The sequence below is a fragment of the Apteryx rowi genome, unplaced genomic scaffold (genome assembly GCF_003343035.1).
Source record: "Apteryx rowi isolate R43461 unplaced genomic scaffold, aptRow1 scaffold_574, whole genome shotgun sequence".
NCBI lineage: Eukaryota > Metazoa > Chordata > Aves > Apterygiformes > Apterygidae > Apteryx > Apteryx rowi.
In genome coordinates this window covers 98933-119894 of record NW_020450843.1, presented here as the reverse complement: position 1 = coordinate 119894, position 20962 = coordinate 98933, and the positions used below count along the sequence as shown (strand labels likewise).

General features: G+C 36.6%; 1 protein-coding gene across 1 annotated transcript in view; it reads right to left on the bottom strand.

Annotated features, from left to right (window-relative positions):
* The window catches only part of MYBPC3 (myosin binding protein C, cardiac), a 73758-nt gene that overhangs the window by 14058 nt on the left and 38738 nt on the right, over positions 1 to 20962 (bottom strand). The window contains exons 24-32 of the mRNA XM_026082398.1: positions 19614 to 19718; positions 16384 to 16572; positions 14183 to 14317; positions 12816 to 12983; positions 11351 to 11439; positions 5924 to 6119; positions 2976 to 3115; positions 2151 to 2310; positions 1461 to 1597 (exon numbers count right to left, since the gene is read on the bottom strand). Coding sequence (XP_025938183.1) covers positions 1461 to 1597; positions 2151 to 2310; positions 2976 to 3115; positions 5924 to 6119; positions 11351 to 11439; positions 12816 to 12983; positions 14183 to 14317; positions 16384 to 16572; positions 19614 to 19718 — 1319 coding nt within the window. The remainder of the gene's footprint in view (positions 1 to 1460; positions 1598 to 2150; positions 2311 to 2975; positions 3116 to 5923; positions 6120 to 11350; positions 11440 to 12815; positions 12984 to 14182; positions 14318 to 16383; positions 16573 to 19613; positions 19719 to 20962) is intronic.

Below are 20962 nucleotides of genomic sequence, written 5' to 3'. Positions count from 1 at the left end.
ACGTGCCTGGATGCAATCCTGTGCAGTGTGCTCTAGGTGACCCTGCTTGAGCAGGGGGGTTGGACTAGATGATCTCCAGAGGTCCCTTCCAACCTCAGCGATTCTGTGATTCTGTGATTAACATGGAAGGAAGAGCTGGCCTGCTGGCATTCAAAGGTGCGATTATTGTATTTAACAGCTGTAAATGCAAAGTTAGTTTTCTGGGGGGTTTTTTAGAATCTTATTTAAAACTATGGCAACTGAATGCAGTGTTTAGGTAGAGATGCACAAAAAGGTCAGTTAACCAGGAAGGAATATCATTACTAATACTACCATTTCACAATGAATTTAAGCTGAGGCAGCTTCTGGAAGATGGATTTTGCCCACACTTGGCTGGTGTTTCTATGCCGTTCCTGCTGTTGTTCTTTTGCAGCTGTTTATGTGAGCATGCTTCCTTTTTATATTTGAGTTTTGTTTGGAGCTCCTTCTTCATCCAGTGAACTGCAGCAAATGATTGCATTAAGACTACCTTTTTTTCCTAAGTTAATTTGAACTTGGACCAGTTACCCTACATGTTTTGCTGTCTAGCTATCAAAGGCTTGTGCTGTCATGAAGAAGGGATAGAAAGTGGAAATAAATAGCCAGAAGGGGAAGGAAAAGGGGTACTGCAATTTTTGGGATGGTACTAATTTAAATTTATGACAAGATTATGTCATAATATGGTAAATTTCTTCACTGCAAAGAGCCTATTTCCCTTTTTTGAGAAATCTAAATTTAGCTCCTAGCTGATACAGTTTTTGCTGCTTGTTCCTGACTCTTACAAAAGTACGTCTTTCTGTAGTCTCTGAAGAGAGTTCAAAAATATATTTAGAGTGAGAAAATATCCCTGTGAGATTTGACCCCCCCTCTGCCAAACCTCACACATAATAGCAGGTCATATGCTTGCTATATAACTTAGACTGTATTGATGTAAGAGAAAAATTGTTGTTCCTATGTATTATATTGTTAGCTGAACAGTATATTACATTAGCTGCTCTTTTCCTGAAAGACTGAAGAGATTCGAACGTACATTGTGACAAGATGTGTAATTTTTTACCTTCTTTAGGGAACAGCTTTTACGTACGCATTTTCAATGGTAGTGTGAGCATAAGCAATGACTGTCCTTTCGTCTGTCTCCTTTCCTGTCTTGCCCCACCTACTTAGTGTAGCTGTTTGGGGAATGAGATCGGGGAAAACAGCTGAAAAATAACCCAGGAAAAAGAAGAAAAGATATTCCTGTTGATCATTCCCCTGTTCTGGGTCTGTGCACAGCCACACAAACATGTACCATGCATTATGGTTAGGCATTAACTATAGCTGAGGTAGGGAATGATTGGGGGAGATGCACTATTTCTTAATATAGTTGTGTTACACTGTAATGACACTGAAGTGGCATGAATTCTAAGGTAGCATCTTGGCTTGTTGCAACAGTATTTGAGTACCTTAGGGATTCCTCGTACAGCACAGCTGAGTGTGGTGTTGTATCCTGCAATCACAGAACGGTTTACTAAAGGGTAAGTGAATTTAGGAGGTTCAGAGAAGTCGTGTTCTTTGTAACTAGGTGGCTTATAAGTAGTGCCTGCAATTCAAAGAAACAAGACAGTAAGAACTGTGTTTTAAGTTCTGCTCAGCTGTGTACAACCTACTTGTCATTTTAATTTGCCTGTGTGATTTAGGGAAGCCTGAAAGCTATGACATTAGTGATATAACAAATCTCTTTCTTTAAAATACATCTCGTGTTTAATGCTTTAGTTAAAGGTCCTGGGAATCATGAGATTTCAGTTTATATTAAATATGAAAATCATATGTCTGCAGAGGAAGCCTTGACCCCACAGATCTTAAAATTTTAACCCCAGAATGTAAGTATAACCACCCAGTTGTATTATTTTAAGAAAATAATACAGTTTAGGAAGACTGTATGATTCACAGTTTTTGAAAACACACAGTTGTTAGTATAGGCGGTCTGCCTAGATAAGGTGTCTTCATGCTAAAAATACTTTATAAGTGCTAGTTACTAAGTAATGAAAATGTCTCTACTAGTTCATCTAGCAATACTATATTTTCCCTTTACTAATGTAATACCTGTAGTACTTATTGGCTTTTGTGACCTTTTTTTGAAGAATATATGTTACCTGTTTTTTGAATATAGGCAGGATTTTTGGTGGTTGCAGCAGTTTCACTCAATCCACACAAATTTTCACTGAAGACTCGAAAAAAATACTCATTTCCCATAATCAGGTCTGACACTATACAGTTTGTGCGACGATAGTGATCAAAAACAGTATACCATTCCTGTAACAAGACTGTACTGTTTAGAAACATGCTATGAAAGGTCAGCCATGGTGCTAGTTTTGGTGTAGAGACCCTTCTTGCTACAAGGGAAAGACAGGTGTTTAACAGTAACTTGCAAAATGAACATTATTTTGCTTCCAGTAAAGATCAGCTAATCTATTTTCTTACATTTATTCTCTGGCTAGCATGACAGTTGTACGAATATTTGCATTTCGAAGAAAAACTCTTTGCGTTTTAGCCCTACTCCTATCTGGGGAACCTGATCCAGGGTGCATTCTCAGGACATGGCTGCTTGATGGGGACTTTCACAAAAGGGATATTTTGCAGTCTGACTGACATACGTACCACTCTCAGTATTCATCTTCCCAGTATACATCCTAGGGTGGCCAGCGGCTGAGTTCAAGTCTAACACCTCCCCCTTCCCCTTCAGTTTCTCCCTGCACTTGCCAAAAGTATCATAATGCCAAAAAACCAATTCCACCCAGCCTTTTGGTTCTTTTTAGCTCCTATTCTTAGATATTTAACTGTCTCCTATGTACCATAGGACACCTTGGGCCCATAACTGATGGTCAAGAATTTAACTTTTTTCCTTAAGTCTTTCTGTTCCCAGAGCAGGGAGTAGTTTTAACTGCACACAGAATCACTGACACAGTACAATTTCTCACCATTGCCTTTTTGTCAGCTTTCTGGACTGTGTAGCCCAAGATCTGTGCATTGCCATCATCTTGTGGAGGTTTCCACTCCAGGGCAGCATTAAATCCCCACACATCCACAAGCTTTATACTCTGAGGTGGGCCAGGCTTGTCTGCAAAGGACACATGAAAAATATCTTACCTTGTGGTTCAATATCTGTGATCTTTGTCATTTCTTTCCACGCAGGGAAAAAATAGAACTTTATATCAATCTATAATTGTTCCATAGCAATACATTTCATTTATGTGAAGTTGAAACTGTAAACAGGAAAGTTGGGAAATTTTCAAATACCCTTCTTAATACTCTTTTAGCGGGACTGAAGCTTACTGAGAAAAAGGTAACATAGTAGAATTACTAACGTAAGGATCAGACAAGTTCTTCCTTTAAATCAAATAAGAACTATGGTATTTGGGTGGGTGTGATTAACTCTTTAAGATTTATTACATGTAGTTTTACTCAATCAGTGCAATTTCTCAGTCATTTAGGTGCACTGAGAGTAACATAAACAGCAACAACATAGGCAACTGGTGGTGCGTTTCTTTTGGATAAGGAAGGCCAGCCATTTGGGAGTGTATGAACATTTCACTTGTGACTGTTGGCTGGAAAATACATTTCAGATAGCCTTAAAAAAGAAAAGGGCTACAGCTTGTTTGAAGAAACAAACCTGGAAGTCCTGCATGTTGCCCAGCCTCTGAATGTCATTTTCTGAGTCATCACTGAAGGCCAGGCGAAAGGCCTTAAGCTCCTTAGATTTCACCAAATCATGTTTTAGAGTTGGTCATAATATATAGGGGCATAGACTTATTTAATTAGCAGCAAATAGTTTACGATTTTCTTTAGAAAATACTTTAAAATACTCTCTTCACTGTGGTTATTTATACCTTTTTGACATCCATATGCTACATCATTGTCTTGCATATTTTAAAATTAGCAAGGAAAGAGGTTTTGTCCTGCAAAATGAAGCTTTCTTAAAAATAGAGTTTGCAGGAACTTGAAACTAGTAGAAAGGCCATGATTATTGCTTGTACCTAAGACAAAATTTGACCATTTCTGGTTAAGTTTTAGGATGTGCTGAGACAGTAGTCTGGCCAATGCTATTGATACTTCAATATCATTTAGTTTGTCCCTTTACTTCAGAGCTTTGGTTTGCAGATAGGATGAAACATTTCAGACAACAGTGCTGAACTGAAACTAAATTGGAAATAGGATTTCTTCGTTGTGGAATATAACTCATTCTTGAAATAAGAAATTTCCGGACTGTTGGAAGAAATCTGACTCACAAGCTGATAAGCGTGCTGCTATCATGGGCTTATTAAAAGAAAAGGGGGAGAGAATCTTACGACAACAGCCTCTGTATTATTTTGAAGAGGGAAATCTGCTAACCTCTCTGTAAGATGCTCATAAAAACTGTGTTGTATCCATGCACTTTAGCACAAGTATGCCTTGTCTGTTGGACTCTGTTTTTTCAGAAGGTGGTCAAAAATCTAGATATGTGTTGCCACCAAGCATAGCTATCCATCAGCTATGCTATGGAGCCTTTCCACTTAGTTTTCATTCCAAGTAATGGGACCAAAACAATATTGATGGCACCGAAGGCTGATCAAGTTTTCCACAGAAACAGGGAGTTCATGTTGGGATGTTTGAATCTGTGTCACTTGATACTTCTGATTATGCCTGTGCTGCCTTAGAGATATATCTCAATTTGGCTATGGAGTGCTGGAAATGTTTCCAAATCATCCTTTCAAGATTAACACCATTAGTGAGTATGAGAATCTGCTTCTCTATCTGAAAAATCGTTTGGACTAATTGATTCTCTGTCCCAACCTTTTAATATGTATGTGAAATTGTTCTGAAAAATACATATTTTTGATTAAAGCAGTATTTAGACTTCTATACTGACTCTTTTTCCCTTTCCCTCAGTGTTTGTTACCTTGCCCACTGGTGAGATTTCTCTGTGATGGCTAGAAAAATGACAGCTCTATCCATGGTGGTATAGATCGAATAAAGAAAAAGGGTGTGCTAAAGGACACAGTACAGTAAAGGACAATTTTACAAAAGGTGGGGATGGATAAATTATCTAAATGGATATTTGTATTCTTGATCTTTGTGATTTTATGAGATAATGCAATCTGCAAGAACATAGATTCAAAATTCCGTTGTAGAACAGTAGAATGTTCCTTTCTCAGTACTAACCAGTGCATCTCTAGCTAGCAATTGAGGGAAGGATAGATCTTAGATAACACACATCTCTCCAATCTCTGAAAAATATGGTTCCCCTCAAATTTTTCCCCCTCTGAGTTAATCAATAAATTATGTCTACCACTATGACCAAAGCAGAAGTGATAGAAAGAGGGGTGGTAAAGGTGGTCAAAGATATGGAATGAGAAAAAACTAAACAAACAAGGAGACTACAGCTTGAAAAAGTTAACTGAGGGGAGTATGACTGAAGGCATAAAATCACAAGTAGCATGGAAAAAGTGAATAAATGATTGTTCATGGTCTTTCTGATACAATACTGTATGGATATCAAGCAGTATTATCAGGAGAGAGACTCAAAACAAACCAAATGGTCAGCTGTATATACACTTAAATGGTGAAATTCCTTACAAAAGGATGTTTGGATTCTGAAACTGGATCCGGATTCAAAAATTGACTGGACAAATTCATGGAAGAAAAAATCCATCAAAAGCTATTCAACAACACAGATAATCCCCCTCCTTCAGGATGTCTCTAGGACACAGGTCCTTTCAAGTTGGGAAAATACACTAGCTAGCAAAACATGCTAGCCCTTCTTTTACCTTCATCCTAGTCATCTCCTCTCTAGCATTGTCATTGATTCTGGGGTAGGTGGATCTTTGGATAGAACCAGTATGGATGTTGTTTTGTTTTGTATGATATTCTTATGTTGTCAGGTTCTTACCTATGATTTGAATTGTTATCACAACTTTATCAGTCATGTTTTCTATTTGAAGAGTGACTTCATATGCTCCTGAGTGATGAAGCTCTGCCTTTCTGATAAAGAGGATTGTGTCTGTGTTGCTGTTCCGAATTCCCACATCTTTGGAGTCTAGCGTTTGACCATCTTTCATCCAAGTGACTTTGGGTCTAGGTTTACCCTGGGGAGAAAAAAGGGTTTTTTTAGATTATAATGGATTTTCTTTTCTTACTTTTCTGTTTTTTGGTTTTTTTTGTGTGTGTTCTATAAATTTAGGAAGCATAATTTAATACACGGTGCTGCAATAGAAGACTCTCTAGGTGCTTTCCTGTTTCTGTTTCTTTGCAGACAAGTATCTGCTCTCATATGTGTAGTTTGGTGGCACCATGCCCTGAGGACACCATTTAGTTAGAGAGAAGACTGAAATCATATTGAGAACAGATGCTGAAAAAATAACAGATATTACCTGCTATTTGGGATTCATTAAGGAAACTAAGTAAATTAATGTCATTAATTTTAAAAGAGGATAAAGAAATGGATAACCAAAAGCTGAGAGCAAGTATCACAATGAATTTGCACTGCTCTTGTACTCTTTCCCAGTCATCTGTGAATCTGCATTAGATGGATAGTTGATCTGAATCTATGTGATTACTCTTGTGTAACAGAAGTCTTTAATATGTGAAGAGTTTACTAATTTTTTGTTCCCTTCTCCTATTTTCAAAGTCTTACAAAAAATTCTTGTCATATCTTGAAGTCTCAGGATGTTAAACTTACTGTATAATTTTTTCTGCATTGCAAAAATTGTTTTGGTGACTGTCAGCGTAAACAGACAAAGAGTCACCACACCTAGGAAAGATGACATTGTGGAATCAGTAAGATATCTGTGGCTTATGTCACCATCAAAGTCAGTCATTTCCAGGAAAAGCGGTAGATAATAATTTAGTTATTCAGAAGTACTTTGAGTACCACTTCCACAGTACATGTCCAAAAGAAGAATCCCAGGAAATCAGATGTGGGCCAGATCGTATTTATTAACCCGTTTATAGTTAATCTAGCAGAAAATAATTCACTTGGTTGTTTTTTAACTTTCTGTCAGATTAGTATGATGAAACAGCACAGTGCAAGGTTAGATGAATGCCAGAAGTAGCACAAATGGGTGAGAAGCAAAATGGGTGAGATGGGTGAGACCATCCAAGCCAACAGTTAGATCAGCTTAGGAACTGCAGTCTGAGGCACTGAAGTTGGGACACATATTGCTCTCCATCTCTAGTAACCAGTAAAAGAAAGCACCTCCAAAAGGCTCTTCAATTCATCACATGTCTGGAACATACTTCGTTAAGTCTGTATCTTTTTCCTTAGGATACATAGGGAGGTTGGGATACTCAGATCTTCACTTAGGTGCCTAAGGGTAGGTGGAATAAAAATAAGCCTTTGTGTTTTGCTGCTATTTTATTTCAGGTTTGTCTGCTATTTGCTCTGAAAGTCTGTATGGCATCATTTAAATTTTCTGTGGTATTAGAAAAATTTATTAAATAAGAGTCTGACAGAGATGTGGACACAATTATACTTAAGGGGCTTCTAAACCACCTAAAAAATACTGTTCTGTAATAGACACTCATTCTCTGTCTTCTGAATCATCAACTGTTGTATCAAAACTGATATTATGTCAAGGCTGATAATGAACTTTGGATGAGAAATTTTCATGGATTTTCCATCTTCCCTGTTTGGTAACTGATTTTCTTACTGCTTCCTGGCAAGGAGTAGAACCACCTCAGGCCAGTAGCTCTGAAATACTAGCTACAAAGTTATTTTGTGCAGTTCAAGTGTACCTTCACCTTGTCTCATTTTCTGGAACATTTAAAAAAAAACAGCTGGAGGAAGGAGTGGCTTCCCTCCTTCAGTTGGAAGCTATAGCAGCAGTTCTTGAACAAGTAAAAGAAAATGGGTTTGCCCCAATCCATGACAAATTATTAATCTTGACAAAATCATTTACTCTACTTTACTTTCCACATACTTTATATTTTAAAATGGTATGAAGATTCTGTTTGCTAATTGTGGCTAGGAGAATGCTGTCAAAATAAAAACAACCCACTTACAACATTATAACTACATGGAAGAAAGATTTTTGGTTTACATTTCTAATTTTTCAAGGCATTTACAGCTAGATATTTGGCTAGTTTATCAGACTGCTTGCAAGATGAAATAATTTAAAATGGATAGCAGGTCTGGCCCTAAATTTCTTGGTAAAAATTGGTAGGAGAAATCATAGCATTATAAAGTCTCTTTTTTCTATACTTCACAAGAATTGTCTTAAGCTTTGCAACTGCTGGTGTTTTAGTGTGGTTGTTCAGATATTTTCATTATAACTCGTTATTTGAGAAGACTGCAAGCATTTGCGGTGTTGGTTTTCATATACTTTTATACTGTGAAAAGCTTAAACATACAGAAAGCATGTTCCTAATACATATCCCAGGGGACTGGATTTCTGTAATGTGTAATAGGTAATCCCAGAGCAAACAGTGAGTGACAGAATGAGTAAACAGCACACTGGAGATACCTCAGGCACTTTTACTATAGGGGAAGAACAAATTTAAATGACGTTTTTAGATTTTTATATTCATGCATATATGATGGGCAAGGAACACCTCAGTAATACTGTGAATCTATTCCACTGGTAGTGCATAAAATCCCTTTAATCATGTGCCCTGTAGTTAATTTTAAAGTAAGAATGTGTTGATTCCCGTCCTTTCAGTATGTCCCATGTGCTTATAGGCACTCAAGAGAAAAAGATATGGACTAACGATAATGTTCTACTTTGCTTTTTTCAGTACATTTTCATTTAAAGATTTGAATGTATTTGCAAATAGGATTTGGATAGCTTGGGAAGGTATTTAATAGAATTTCAGTGTTACATGACAAAGCAGAGACCATAGAGGACAAGTGATTTTGACAGGGTTGCACAGAAATTGTAAATAGTAGAAGACACTGACTTACACTTTGATTAGATAATATTCTTTACTTCCTGCTTGTGTTATGTGGCTCAGGACTTCATAGTAATTCTAGTATTTATGTATTTTCTCCTCTATCCTTTTGTAATTTGAAGATTGCAGGTACATCTACTTAGAAGCCTTTTCCTTCAGTAGAAATGCTCATTGACTTAAGCTTTTTCAAAATATAAATAGTGACATGTTCTTTTTGCTTTGCTTTTTTAAAAAAATGCTCAGTATTGGGTACTCTAAGTAGCTTTTATTGTATTAAAAATTACAGCTATAGCTGCAATTCAATTCTAGTTAAAAAATTATTTTGCTAGTTTAAAAAAATCTCTTGAATTAAAATCCTGTGGTTTTGGTGTCAGGCTAAAATTTGCTGTTGATGTAGTTTTTACCATTTTTTCTTAGACTTAACCTTTAAGGAGACAGAGTTTATGCAGTTGCATGATTTCTTTGTCAGTCAGCTGAGCTTTTGAATCATTTGGTTTGTTTCAGCTAAATTTGACAGTGGACTAGAAATCTCTAAGATTAGCTTAGTACAGTTTTGTGAAAATTTGTGACAGGGTGGAACACAGAAACCTCAGTTAGCGTCCCCACTAAGTAAAAGTCAGGGAAGACTTCATCTTCTCCCGTTTTGTTTGGTAACAGCTGATCAGACAGAGCAGGTGAAGCTCTGGATTAGTTGCCCTGTGTACTTTCTCTGGCCCAGGGAACTGAGGACTGGCGGTTCTTGTGGAATATTACAATGAGGCTGTCCTCATCAAAAGAGGTGGGTTATTGTGCTGGGAAGATGGTGATATAGTAACCCCCCAACTTTATCAGTTCCTCTATTTATGGAACAGCTTGTCAGTATCTGTGCGAATTTTCTTCAGACATCAAAGTAGCAAAAATATCAGTTTATTTAATGTTAAAATGTTTTTAAACGCTTACACTAACTCAGAAATATCATATGTAGAATGTTCAATTTTGCATATGATTAGACCTCAGTGAAGGGGCCATTTGGAGATAAGAAACATGAAAGAAAAAAATAAGCATGTGATTATGTTAACGTAATGCAAGCATAGAATTCATGGCAGTTACTCCATGTACTGGTTTGCAACTGCTTACTGATTAGATATATCTCTGTGCAAAAACAACTGTTCATGTAACCTGGTAACCACAAGGTAGAAGACATGTATATCTTTTTTATATAGGTTTTGCTCTTATATTGATTTTTTTTGTACTGATACTGCCCAAACAAAAAAAAAAAGGTAACATATACCCGTATGTCTCCCATGCTGAAAAATGTTTTGCATACCTCCAGCATCTTTCACATGAGAATTTCAAAACTCTTTACTAATAACATTGATCGCATTTTCATAAACATCAACTGTGGATAGCAGAGAAATTTTAGTTTCTTCAAGTTATAAACGAGGAACAGATGAAATGATTTATCTATGATTACATAGGATATCTCTATCAGAACCAGAATCTGCAGCTCCTAATTTCCATTCCTGTGTCTCACTCAGAAGACCTTTTTCCTTTCATACACTCATTCTTGCACTGTATCTGAAAAAATGCATGTGGTGTTTTAAAGTAGTCATTATAATTGCTTGTATGGTTAGCTGTATATATAATTGTATAAAATGCAAAGACAGGGTAACTTAAGTTTTGTATTCAGCCATTTTGTGTGTATATATTAGCAATTTTTTGCGTGCCATAAATGCGGTTGTAGTTACATGCATGTTCTCTTGAAAAATCTTGCCATAGTGCACTTTTTTACACCTTAAACTCATGCATAGTTATACCCAGCCTATTCTTTTTATATCCACAGGTTCTGTACAAGGCCAATTTTGATAGTCTGTTTATATACAAACTCTAGTTTTCATAGTCCATCTTACAGAAATGCACATAAGCACTTTTGGCTAATGAGTGCCCTAGTAACATCATGTACTTTGGCTCCAGAAGAGTAGTTAGTTGAATTCTTATGTTTTTGTGAATTTCTCTTTTTAAGATGCATTCTATGGTTAATAAGCAAAAAGGGCTCTAGAGTACAGTTACTTTCTCCTTTCACAGTTACTTTTTCTTCTTCCCCAGAAGGAGGGATCATGGAAGAAACTGTAACTGTGAAAGTCACAATTCCTTGTTGATGTTTCCCCTGGGATGGCACAGGTATTACAATATGAACACAGTGCCAAGGCTGAAGGCTTGGTCTTGTGGCTAATTGTCTTTATACCAATACAAACGGTAAGAATTATTACAAGAATATGACTTGTCAAAAAAACCCCAAAAAAACCAGAAGGAGATAAAATTCTATATCATCAACTGTATTTTATTTAAGTACTGCTTAAGCAGTGAAGCAATTGGAGCTTGCGTAAGGGAAACATTTTATTTTAGATAAGCAATGATAAATATCCATAACAAAATAGAAACCAATACATACCTGAAAAGGGATCACAATATTGATTGTCTCACCCACTTTCTTCACCAGAGTCTGTCTGAGATGGCGTGGCAGCCAGATTTTGGGACGCTCTGCAGTTAAGGATTAGTATGTTAAACACAAAGCTTTTTGTTATTTGAAATATTACTTATAGGAGAAATAAGACGAAAAACCAAAGAGGAGAGGTTTGAACTCTTGGAAGCGTAAGATAATTGAGCAAAGACTGTTTACGCAGTTAGGGGAACAGATAGTTCTCTAAGTGTATTCAAGTGGCTACTGGATACAAATTAAGTAGCAAATCTCAGTTATATCTTTGCAACTGTGCAGGTTCCATTGACAGCAGGACTTGTGAAATTTTATTGCATCCAAAATGCAAGATTCCACTGAATGTGAGTCTTCTGTGTGGGCTTCATTTCTTTGCAGGCAGTAGAGGGGACAGGATAAAGGGTAAAAGAGTAAAAGAGTGGTTATGGATTATGATTAATCCATTGCTATATTAATACTACAGCTCCTCATAAATTGCGATTTGGAGATGTCTACGGACTTGTTCAGGGAGCAGTACAATCAATGGATTTTCTTTTCCTCTCTGCAGTCATTCAATTATAGATCTTTCATTGGGGTGGGAGGAGTGGAATATCAGAGTATCAGCTCACTTTTCACTAGCAAAAGCAGATTTTAGCACTCTCTCTCATAGCAGCTCTTAGCGCTATGCTCTGTCTTCCAGTCTCTGCTTTCCTCCACCTCATTGGGAGGTTTTCTGTGTTCTCTCTGGGTCCCTTATTCTTTCCTCAGGCTTTTATAAAAATAATTTCTTAAACTACAGTTGGAGTGTCTGTCTTTATGCCCACTTGGTTTTGAAATGCATTACAGTTTTGTTTTATTTATGCTGGGTCCTCTTACTGTTAGTGAGACTCCGGCAGACACTTCATGTGCATCAAGGTTGATGAATTCACTATTAGCAGCTCTTGATATCTTTTGGACTCCAGGCAAATTAATTATTATCTGCTGCTGTTGGGTTATACATAGGGTGTTAATTAATAACCTAGGACAATATCAAATACAAATAACTGCTTTTATTTGAAGAGTACCTCATCTCTTGTCCCATGCAATGTGATCATTTTGCATTATTATAACAGCTCTTCCAACAGAAAAGTAAATCTGAAAAATTGTGTCTCTTAAATGCTGAGAGCACTATTTCAGGAGGTGAAATGTGCATATTTTTGAAAGTAAGAAGTAAGATTTTATTTTAAAAGCTACACTTTAGAAATATAAGACCTGGACAGTATAATAATGTTCTCAGCATCAGAAGATTTTTTGCTCACAATCAAACTGAAAGAACTGTTTGTATGTTATACTTAGAAGAAGGTGTAGGCTTGTCAGCCCCAGAATTTTTTCTGCTTTGTGTATATGATTAGGATTTTGACCGATGGAGAAAGATGAGTGAGATTTACTCACTCTAGGTACTCACGCAGAATCTCTTGAACAGTAACAGGGTCTTTGATTATTGCTGCTCCGCTCTCACCAGCCAGGTTTATAGCCTTTACACGAAAATGAAGTTTGTCGCCTGTGACCAGGTCTTTAATCAGTGCAGTTGTACGCTCAGTTAGGCCAGGAAGAGCTGGAATCCATTCTGTAGCTGCAAGTACGTACAGGGTAAGCATAGTATAATAATTTATTAACCTTCCAAACTCATGCCTTGTCTACTATTGAAAGTACATTCATATTACAGTAAAATGAATTTAACATGCAATACTACACTTAGAATAAAATAAACTAAGCTGGAAAAAGAATTCTTGTTCCAGAAAGTGTGTTTACACATGGAGTTCAGGAATATGTAAACTTTGCTTTATTCAAAATGGCTTAGGGTAAGGGTAGTTTCTTTGTCATTCTGTCTTATGTCTTCAGGGAGCTTAGCGCTGTGGAGTTTCTCTACATTTGTTTTCATTAGCAAGAAGGGGAAGGGAGTATTTTGAAGGCATCGTTAGCAAGCAAGTGAAGCCTTAATTTCATTTCTTCATGGAATAAATGTATCTCTTGTGGGTGTCCAAATGGAATGGTGGGAGACACATGTACTGAGAACATAACAGAGCACATAACTGTTGAAATTTATTATCACTTTTTCATTCTGACACTATAGAACAGAATTCCTGGGGATTCCTTAGTTATTACAACAACACAGAAGTGCTATTGTAAAATCATTCTTCTAGGATGAGGTCATAGGGATTCTAATAATTCCATCATGACATCTCATTAAGGACTAAAAATTATTTCTGGATAAATTATATCCTGTAGAAAACTTTAGTTTAGGTTATATGGCAATTTTGCTTAGTGACAGAGAAAATACCATAATTAAAGTGATTAAAGTTATGATTTAAAAGATAAAGTTATGTGGTAACATCACAGTAAATTGAATGTTGTAGATACGATGCAATTATACTTTCTGTTATCAGACTACAAGTATTAAATGGGACTAGGTGACAGTTACTTGAAAATAACTGCAGTGTTTGACTAATGATGTTACAGTCATGTTATTGTATTGATTTTAGGGAATATGCAATTTATGAACGCTATAAAAGTATGGTAATAGTGACTATAGAACTACATGGGTATTTTTGTACTTTTCTGTATCAAAGTTTAAGATGATGATTGTGAAGATATTAGGGTTGATGTGACTGCCATGGTGTTACAGTCATGTCGTGGTAGGTCTGGTAGCTTAGAATTAAACTTTAATGATACTGGATATGGTTATTTCTTGTGATACTGCAGTGAAACTATTGCAATTGTAGTATTTTAATAACGTTCAGTTGCTACTACCTAATGCTAGTGCTTACTTACATCCATCTTTGCAGTATTCCACAATATAGCCATCTAATCCCCCTGCTCCAATCCGTTCAGGGGGTCTCCACTTCAAAGCAACAGTGCTGTCAGAAACATCTTCCACTGTAAAGTGGGTTGGTTCACTTGGAGGAGCTATAAAGAAATACATAGAAGTAATTTCTGAGATATAGCAATATAACCATGAGAATTCGAAGACTAGAAGTAGTGATTAGTATCTGAATTACATAGCACTATCTGCTTTAATAAAATAAATTTAATTGAAGCACAGTCATAAATTGTAACACCTAATACTTCATTTAATAGAAGTGCAACACAAGATTCCTATAATAGGGAAGGAACAAGAGGTCTAGATAGCAGTTGCTCTTCACATATACTCCCTTATGAATAAAAGCTGGTGAAAAAGGAAGAGTTATGGACAAGTGAGTCAAATTATCAGCAGAAGTTAGCAGAAAAGTTTCAAAATAAAAATGCATACAATTTGTATGCTGTCCCTACAGCCTGAATGTAATTGGGGTGACAAAACTGACATAGTCGGGGACCAAATTCATCAGTGGCTATATTTGATATACCTTGTTTTCCTCTAATAATGGTGAAAATGACCAAAAGTTATGACTACATATTTACAAAAACATTAGATCCATTTTGTGCATTTCTAATAGAGACGTATCTGAGAAAAATATTTTGGAGCTAAAGAATTTCACTTTTTGTTGCATATAGCTATTTCATATCTTCTGAGAACAGCAGTCTCCTTGCTCTTTTTAATTCCATAGTTCAGAAGGACCACCAGCTAAATTCTGTCTTCTTACACATGACCTGCTTGCTAATTAAAAAATAAACGAGAAAAGCCCTTACTGGAGAATCCCAAAGCCTGAATACACATAAATGCTACTGTCAAATCATTGATTCCAAAAAGCAAACAGAAAGATAACTCGTTCAAAGTAACATTTGGAATGACTGGAACATAACATTTAGTATACATGGTACAAAACAATGATGTTAAAGAAATATATATTTGACATACTGTATGTGTATAAATACATATCCTAAACTGAACATTTTTGAATATACTTAACAGATTTTACATGTTAGAAATATTTCATATATAAAGTAAATTAAATATACAGTTTTATAAACTGTGCCACTCATGGAGATTGATCTTAGTTCCTGAAATTATTACAAAAAGCATATCACCCAGTTTTCTTTTTGTAGCTCTGTCAAAATTTTTCATATTGAAATTGGAGCAAGGACTGTGAACCACATACAGGAGGCAAAGGCAGTTGTGTGCATACACAACCACACAGTACACCTTCAAAACCCCAAACCTCTTCTCTGAAGCAATAGTGTGAACTTAATCCTTAATCAAGTAATTCTCTGCCTATCCCATGAAAACTTTGGACCTTTTGGTTCAGTAGCTCTTCTGGATGGTTCCAGTTTGCCCTCTTTTGTTGCAGACCAGCTGTTGGGTGTTTGAAGTCCAGAATTAGCAGACCCTTCTTACAGTTTATCCTTTCCTTCTGACCCATTCACTGCATCATCTGCTTTTACATTATCTCCTTCAGCAGGCTGTCCCCCTTCGCTGATATTTGTAGATTTGGCAACTCTAGTCATTTTAATCTCCAGCTATTTGTATTTTTGTGGCTCTTCTTTTTAAAGCTCTTAGCAGGCAGGCAGGCTTCCTGAGGACTCTTTTGGTTTGCTCCCAGCTCATGAACTGCGGGAGACACTGACTGCTGAGATGGGAAGGATTATTTATAGAAAATCATTCCTCAAATATTTTCTTAATCAGCTATCCTTTTAGCTGTGGAGGGGGCCAGGATTAAGGGAGTACTGGGTGGGATACTGTGATATTTGCACCCATTAGGGAATGGGGGAAGCTGAGAGGGACAGGGAAATTTCTGTCAATTAGTTCCCCTCCTTTCCAGACCCAGCTTGACTCTCACACTTCTAATTATAACAACTAGAAATTCATCAGCAATTTCATGAAACTGGAACCTCTGTGCTTCTCAGGAAGGGGAATGAGAGATGGAAAAGAGGAAGATGACAAATGAAAAGCTCGATTAATACAGAATATAGAGATGGCCAGCAGCGTCTTTTTTTTACATATTCGTTTTGAGTATAAGGACAGTTGAAGTGAGGAAGTGAAAATTGTCCTGTCTTTGTTTTGTCCTAGCAATAATACACAATGTGGTAAAACTCACCAATTGGCATGAAGGGTTGTGAGGCAGAGCTTGGCCGGGACATGCCAATAGAATTCACAGCATAAATCCTCATCTCATAAACTACTCCTTCAATCATTCGCTTGGCTTCATAGGATAGCTCTTTTAAAAGGTCAAAGTTCAGTCTCATCCATCGAAAGCTCTTCTTCTTCTTCCTCTCTAAAATATAGCCTGGAAAGGATATCTCTTATGGTGTAAAGGAATTGCAATGTTATTATTTCACACACAGGAGAAGAGAAAATCACCTTTCTTCCATGGCTTGAAAGAGCCAAATGTGATCCAGAATTATTGCACGTAACTGAATTGTGTGAAGCTTTGGTATTTTCCTCCAGTTTCCTCTTGTATTGCTTTCTTGCTATGTGACATTCTTGCATGAACAATTATGCTTTTCACAGTGGAACCCATTTGGAATAGTCTTTCTGTGTCTGTTATTAGGCTTTAAGTATATTTTGCATGTTATACTATAGTATTACTCTATTTAGATGCATGCAAAATAGAGATACTAGTAGAACTGATATAAATCATAAATCTTTTCTGGCCTAAGTGCTGTCATTCACTCCTAGTGGCAGAGAAATGAATGACACCCAGCAGCTCATCAGAAGGCCCTTTTAGTGAAGGAGAAATTGCCTTAAATTGTGTAAGATAAGACATAGAGTTAAAAAAAAATTCTTTCTTACATTCAGCTGCAATTCACTATTCTTATTATTGACTAATATAATCAATCCCAGTGCAAAAAATTAGCAGGAAGAACAGTTTGACACTTCCCTTCATTTTTTTAAAATGAGTTATCACAGAACTTATGCTAGATATCTCTGTCCATGCCTAAGTGCTGGAATCGTAGAGTGCTCCCCAGAACTGTGCCCAGACCCCTGCTGTTCTTTAGGCCTGTAGCAGAGTGAGTCCCGGACATGCACCATTTTCCTTCCTCTGGTTTCCTTGGGAAGGAAAGCGAACCTGCATGATTACAGAGACCCAGGCTAGCGGGATTCAAGGCACAACGTATCTGTAGTATAGCTTCATGTAGTCTGCATGCCTAGAGTCCAGGTCCAGGTACATAGTACTATTGCCCCCCAACACTATGTAGTAGTCCCCCTACTCCCTCATCATGCGTAGCCTTTTCCACAGCACTGTGTTATTTTTCAGAATGATGAAGCCAGAGTGGGTTATCAGCTTTCAACATAAACTGCTCTTCTCCCCAGACTGGGAACATGTCTGTGATTCTTGATAGATATGGAGGATAGTTGTGCAACACATTGGAAAAGTTTGTATTAAATTATTTTCCAGTGACCTGCTACTGATGATATGCTTGCATGTGATGCTCATAGACTTCTTTTAAACAGATTTGTTTTGAAACATCAGAGTCATCAGGAAGTGCCTGGTATGTGTAAATCATTATGCAGTATATTTATATGTATGATACACTTATCTCTACACCTAGTCCACAGAGGATGTAAATCTGTGGCAGTGATTTGCTAAGGTAGTATAGGTCTATAGCAAACAAATTGTTAAGGCTTGTGACTTGAGCTCTGTAGGTCAGTGATTTAATCCCTGCTTTTGACAAAGGTTGTTTCTGTCAAACTTGCAGGTATCCCTTTGGTATACCTGAGCAGTATGGTTTGCACTTACAGGGTCTAAAGGGAGATGGAGAACAATAGGCAGAGTTGCTGACATGCTATAGGTAGACATATCCTGCATCAACCTTCCCTGTCGATACTGAATTTCAAGAAGAGCATGGGTGTCTAAAGAATGTTTTGGGAAGTGAGTGACAAAAGTTCCTTTGAGCTGATGGGTTGTATCGTCGCTTTTAATGCAGAAAGTTCCTCCTGACTTGCAGTTGTCTTTTTTTTCCCTACCTTTTTAGCATGCTTTTATAGCTTTGTTTGAATGGATAGTACAACATCTTGGCTTTTGTTCAGATATTTCATGCTATTTTATTCTATTAATTTATTCTATTTTCTTCTATTGACATTAACAAAATCATGCCTTTGATATTTTCCAAACTGTGTGTGTTTTCCAAATGCGAGCATGCTTTCCAAAACATATATGCCCTAACAACTAAACACAACCAAATCATGAGCTTTGCCTAGTCAAAGTACACTGGGAAGTTTTGGCTGTGGTAACCAACAGCTTTTGATATTTAGCTTAGAACGTAATAGTTTAAGTTGTTAATTTCTTGCTTGCTTCCTCTCAGAACAGATGAAACCACAAAGGAGTGGCCCAGTAGTATCCTGTTTATTCCTGCACAGATAACTTCTATTGAATTAAATAAGGTTACTCCATTCTTGAGGAAGTAAATGAAGTCCAAATATCCAAAAGCAAATACCAACTGTTCTCTTCTAGGTACTATGCAGGAAATTAGAAGAATTTTAGAGCATTTCTAGCCCTGGCATCCATATGGGACTCTGTATAGGTTTCAGTGTATTTAAAAAGGAAACTCAAACTCCAATGGTCTTTATTAAACAAATTGCTGGATTTGGAGTCTAGAGGATTTTTTTCCTGAAATTGGCCAAGACCCTGCCTTTTTTTTTTTCCTTCCTGGGATCACAGGGAGTTTTATTTAACAAATATCATGCTCAGTAGACATTTTGCATGGTATTGGTGATATTCTTGATCTTCTCTGCTCATTTTCTGTAACAGATGATAATTTTGGCCTCTACTACAGATTTTAAGGTCATTACAGAGATTGAGAAGTGTTTTGTGACCTATGGTATGTGGTTGGTTTGGGATGAAGTAGAATTATGAAGTAGTCTTCTAAAGGAAACATGCATTGCATGACTGCTCGAGATTGTGGAGGACTGGAATTGATGACTAAAGTGGCTATTTCTCTGTTTCAGTATTCCTAAGCAAGTTCAAAGGCCTGTACACTGATCTCAAATTTCAGTCTTGAAAGGGAATACCTAACTTTAGTTACTTTGGCATCATCTCCTGCTTTGATACTTCCTATTTATTTTGGTACTTTTATCTAAGGCGAGAATTAACTTACTCACTGAAATATTTCTCTGATTTCAATGGCACAGGTAGAGGGCACTCTCTCCCTAAAATTGAAGGGCAAGAATCTAAACAGTTTTGAAGGATTGATATCCTCGAGCAGTTAGTTTCTGAAGGTCACCCTTCCTAGAGTGAATAAACTTATAAAGTCATTTTGAATCATTTTAAAGGAGCAGCAAAAAATAAAAGTGAGACTGCTGGGGAGTTTGTATTTTAGTACTTACCAAGTACTGGTTGCCCACCATCATATTTAGGGGGTTGCCACTGCACAGTACAGTAATCTTCTCCAATATTGCTGATCTTGGGGGCTTCTGGAGGGTCAGGAACATCTGAAGAATATGTGAGAATGAATGCAATGAAACATTTTTTATTTAACATTTTTCCATATTGAATATCTAAATGGTTTCTTTAAAAAGAAATCAGACATCCTGAGGAATTTCCTAGTCAGCAGTATTAAAGACATATGATTTTTTCATCACCATGGTGCTTCTAAAGTGATGATGCAGATTTGTCAGATTGAAACAGTAGATATAATATAAAATTCATTACTTAGTCCAGAGTGAATGCTGCTCTTTGATGCTTCCAAATTAGGTTGGTTTTCCTTTAAATAGTATTTGATTATTCAGATCTCTTCTTCTTCCCAGAAACAGCCACCTCTTTGTAAAATGTAAGATAATCAGCTGTATAGTAATAGGGATAATCAGCATCCAGTCATTCATGACTGACATGTATTTATGCTACAAACCAAAAAAACCCCCAAACCCCAGAACCCACATTAGTGAGAGACAACACTGGTATTTCCTTCTTTGGTATATGGAGAGATCTTTTGCAGACAACAAATGGCTCCTATCTGAATTTTATCTAATGAGAAATAAAATTTGACATCATGCTCATTATACAAGATCTTTTACCTAATTGGGACAGAACTGTTGAGTATGTTAGGAAACAGCTCCACCAGTTCTCCAGCCAAATGAGAAGTAACAATTCACACTTGTTAGTAATTTGTCCTCAAATCTGTAACAAGAGGCTCACTCCAGGGTTTCCTACTTTGCCTAGAACAAACTTTATATATATTATAATGGCTACATGTCTCACATATTTTGTTACTTATGGAGATATTTGTAATAAATATATCCTGACTTAAGATTTATAAAAGATGAAAACAGACTTAGTATTCATCTTAATGAGTTCAAAAAGCAGTGAATTCCAAATTACAATACTGTAGGTGAAAAGGATTTTCTTTTATCATTTCTAAGTTTGTTCATAACCTAACCTTTTGTTGTATATGTGACAGGATATAAAGATGTTAAATCCTATGAAAAATTTCATAAAAATTATTGACTCAGAATCACATTCCCCCCCAGCTCCTCTGTGACTCACAGTTAGAATACATTTATCTTGGGTCAGAGACATTATATAACTCTTTATTCTATTAACCATTTGCTACTTATAAATGAAGTCATCTTTGTTTAAAAATAAAGCACAACAACAAAATGTCAAGAAGTTATTTCTCATCTCGAACTAGCATGAAGAATACTCTTCAGAAGGGAATATCGTATATAAATGATAGGAT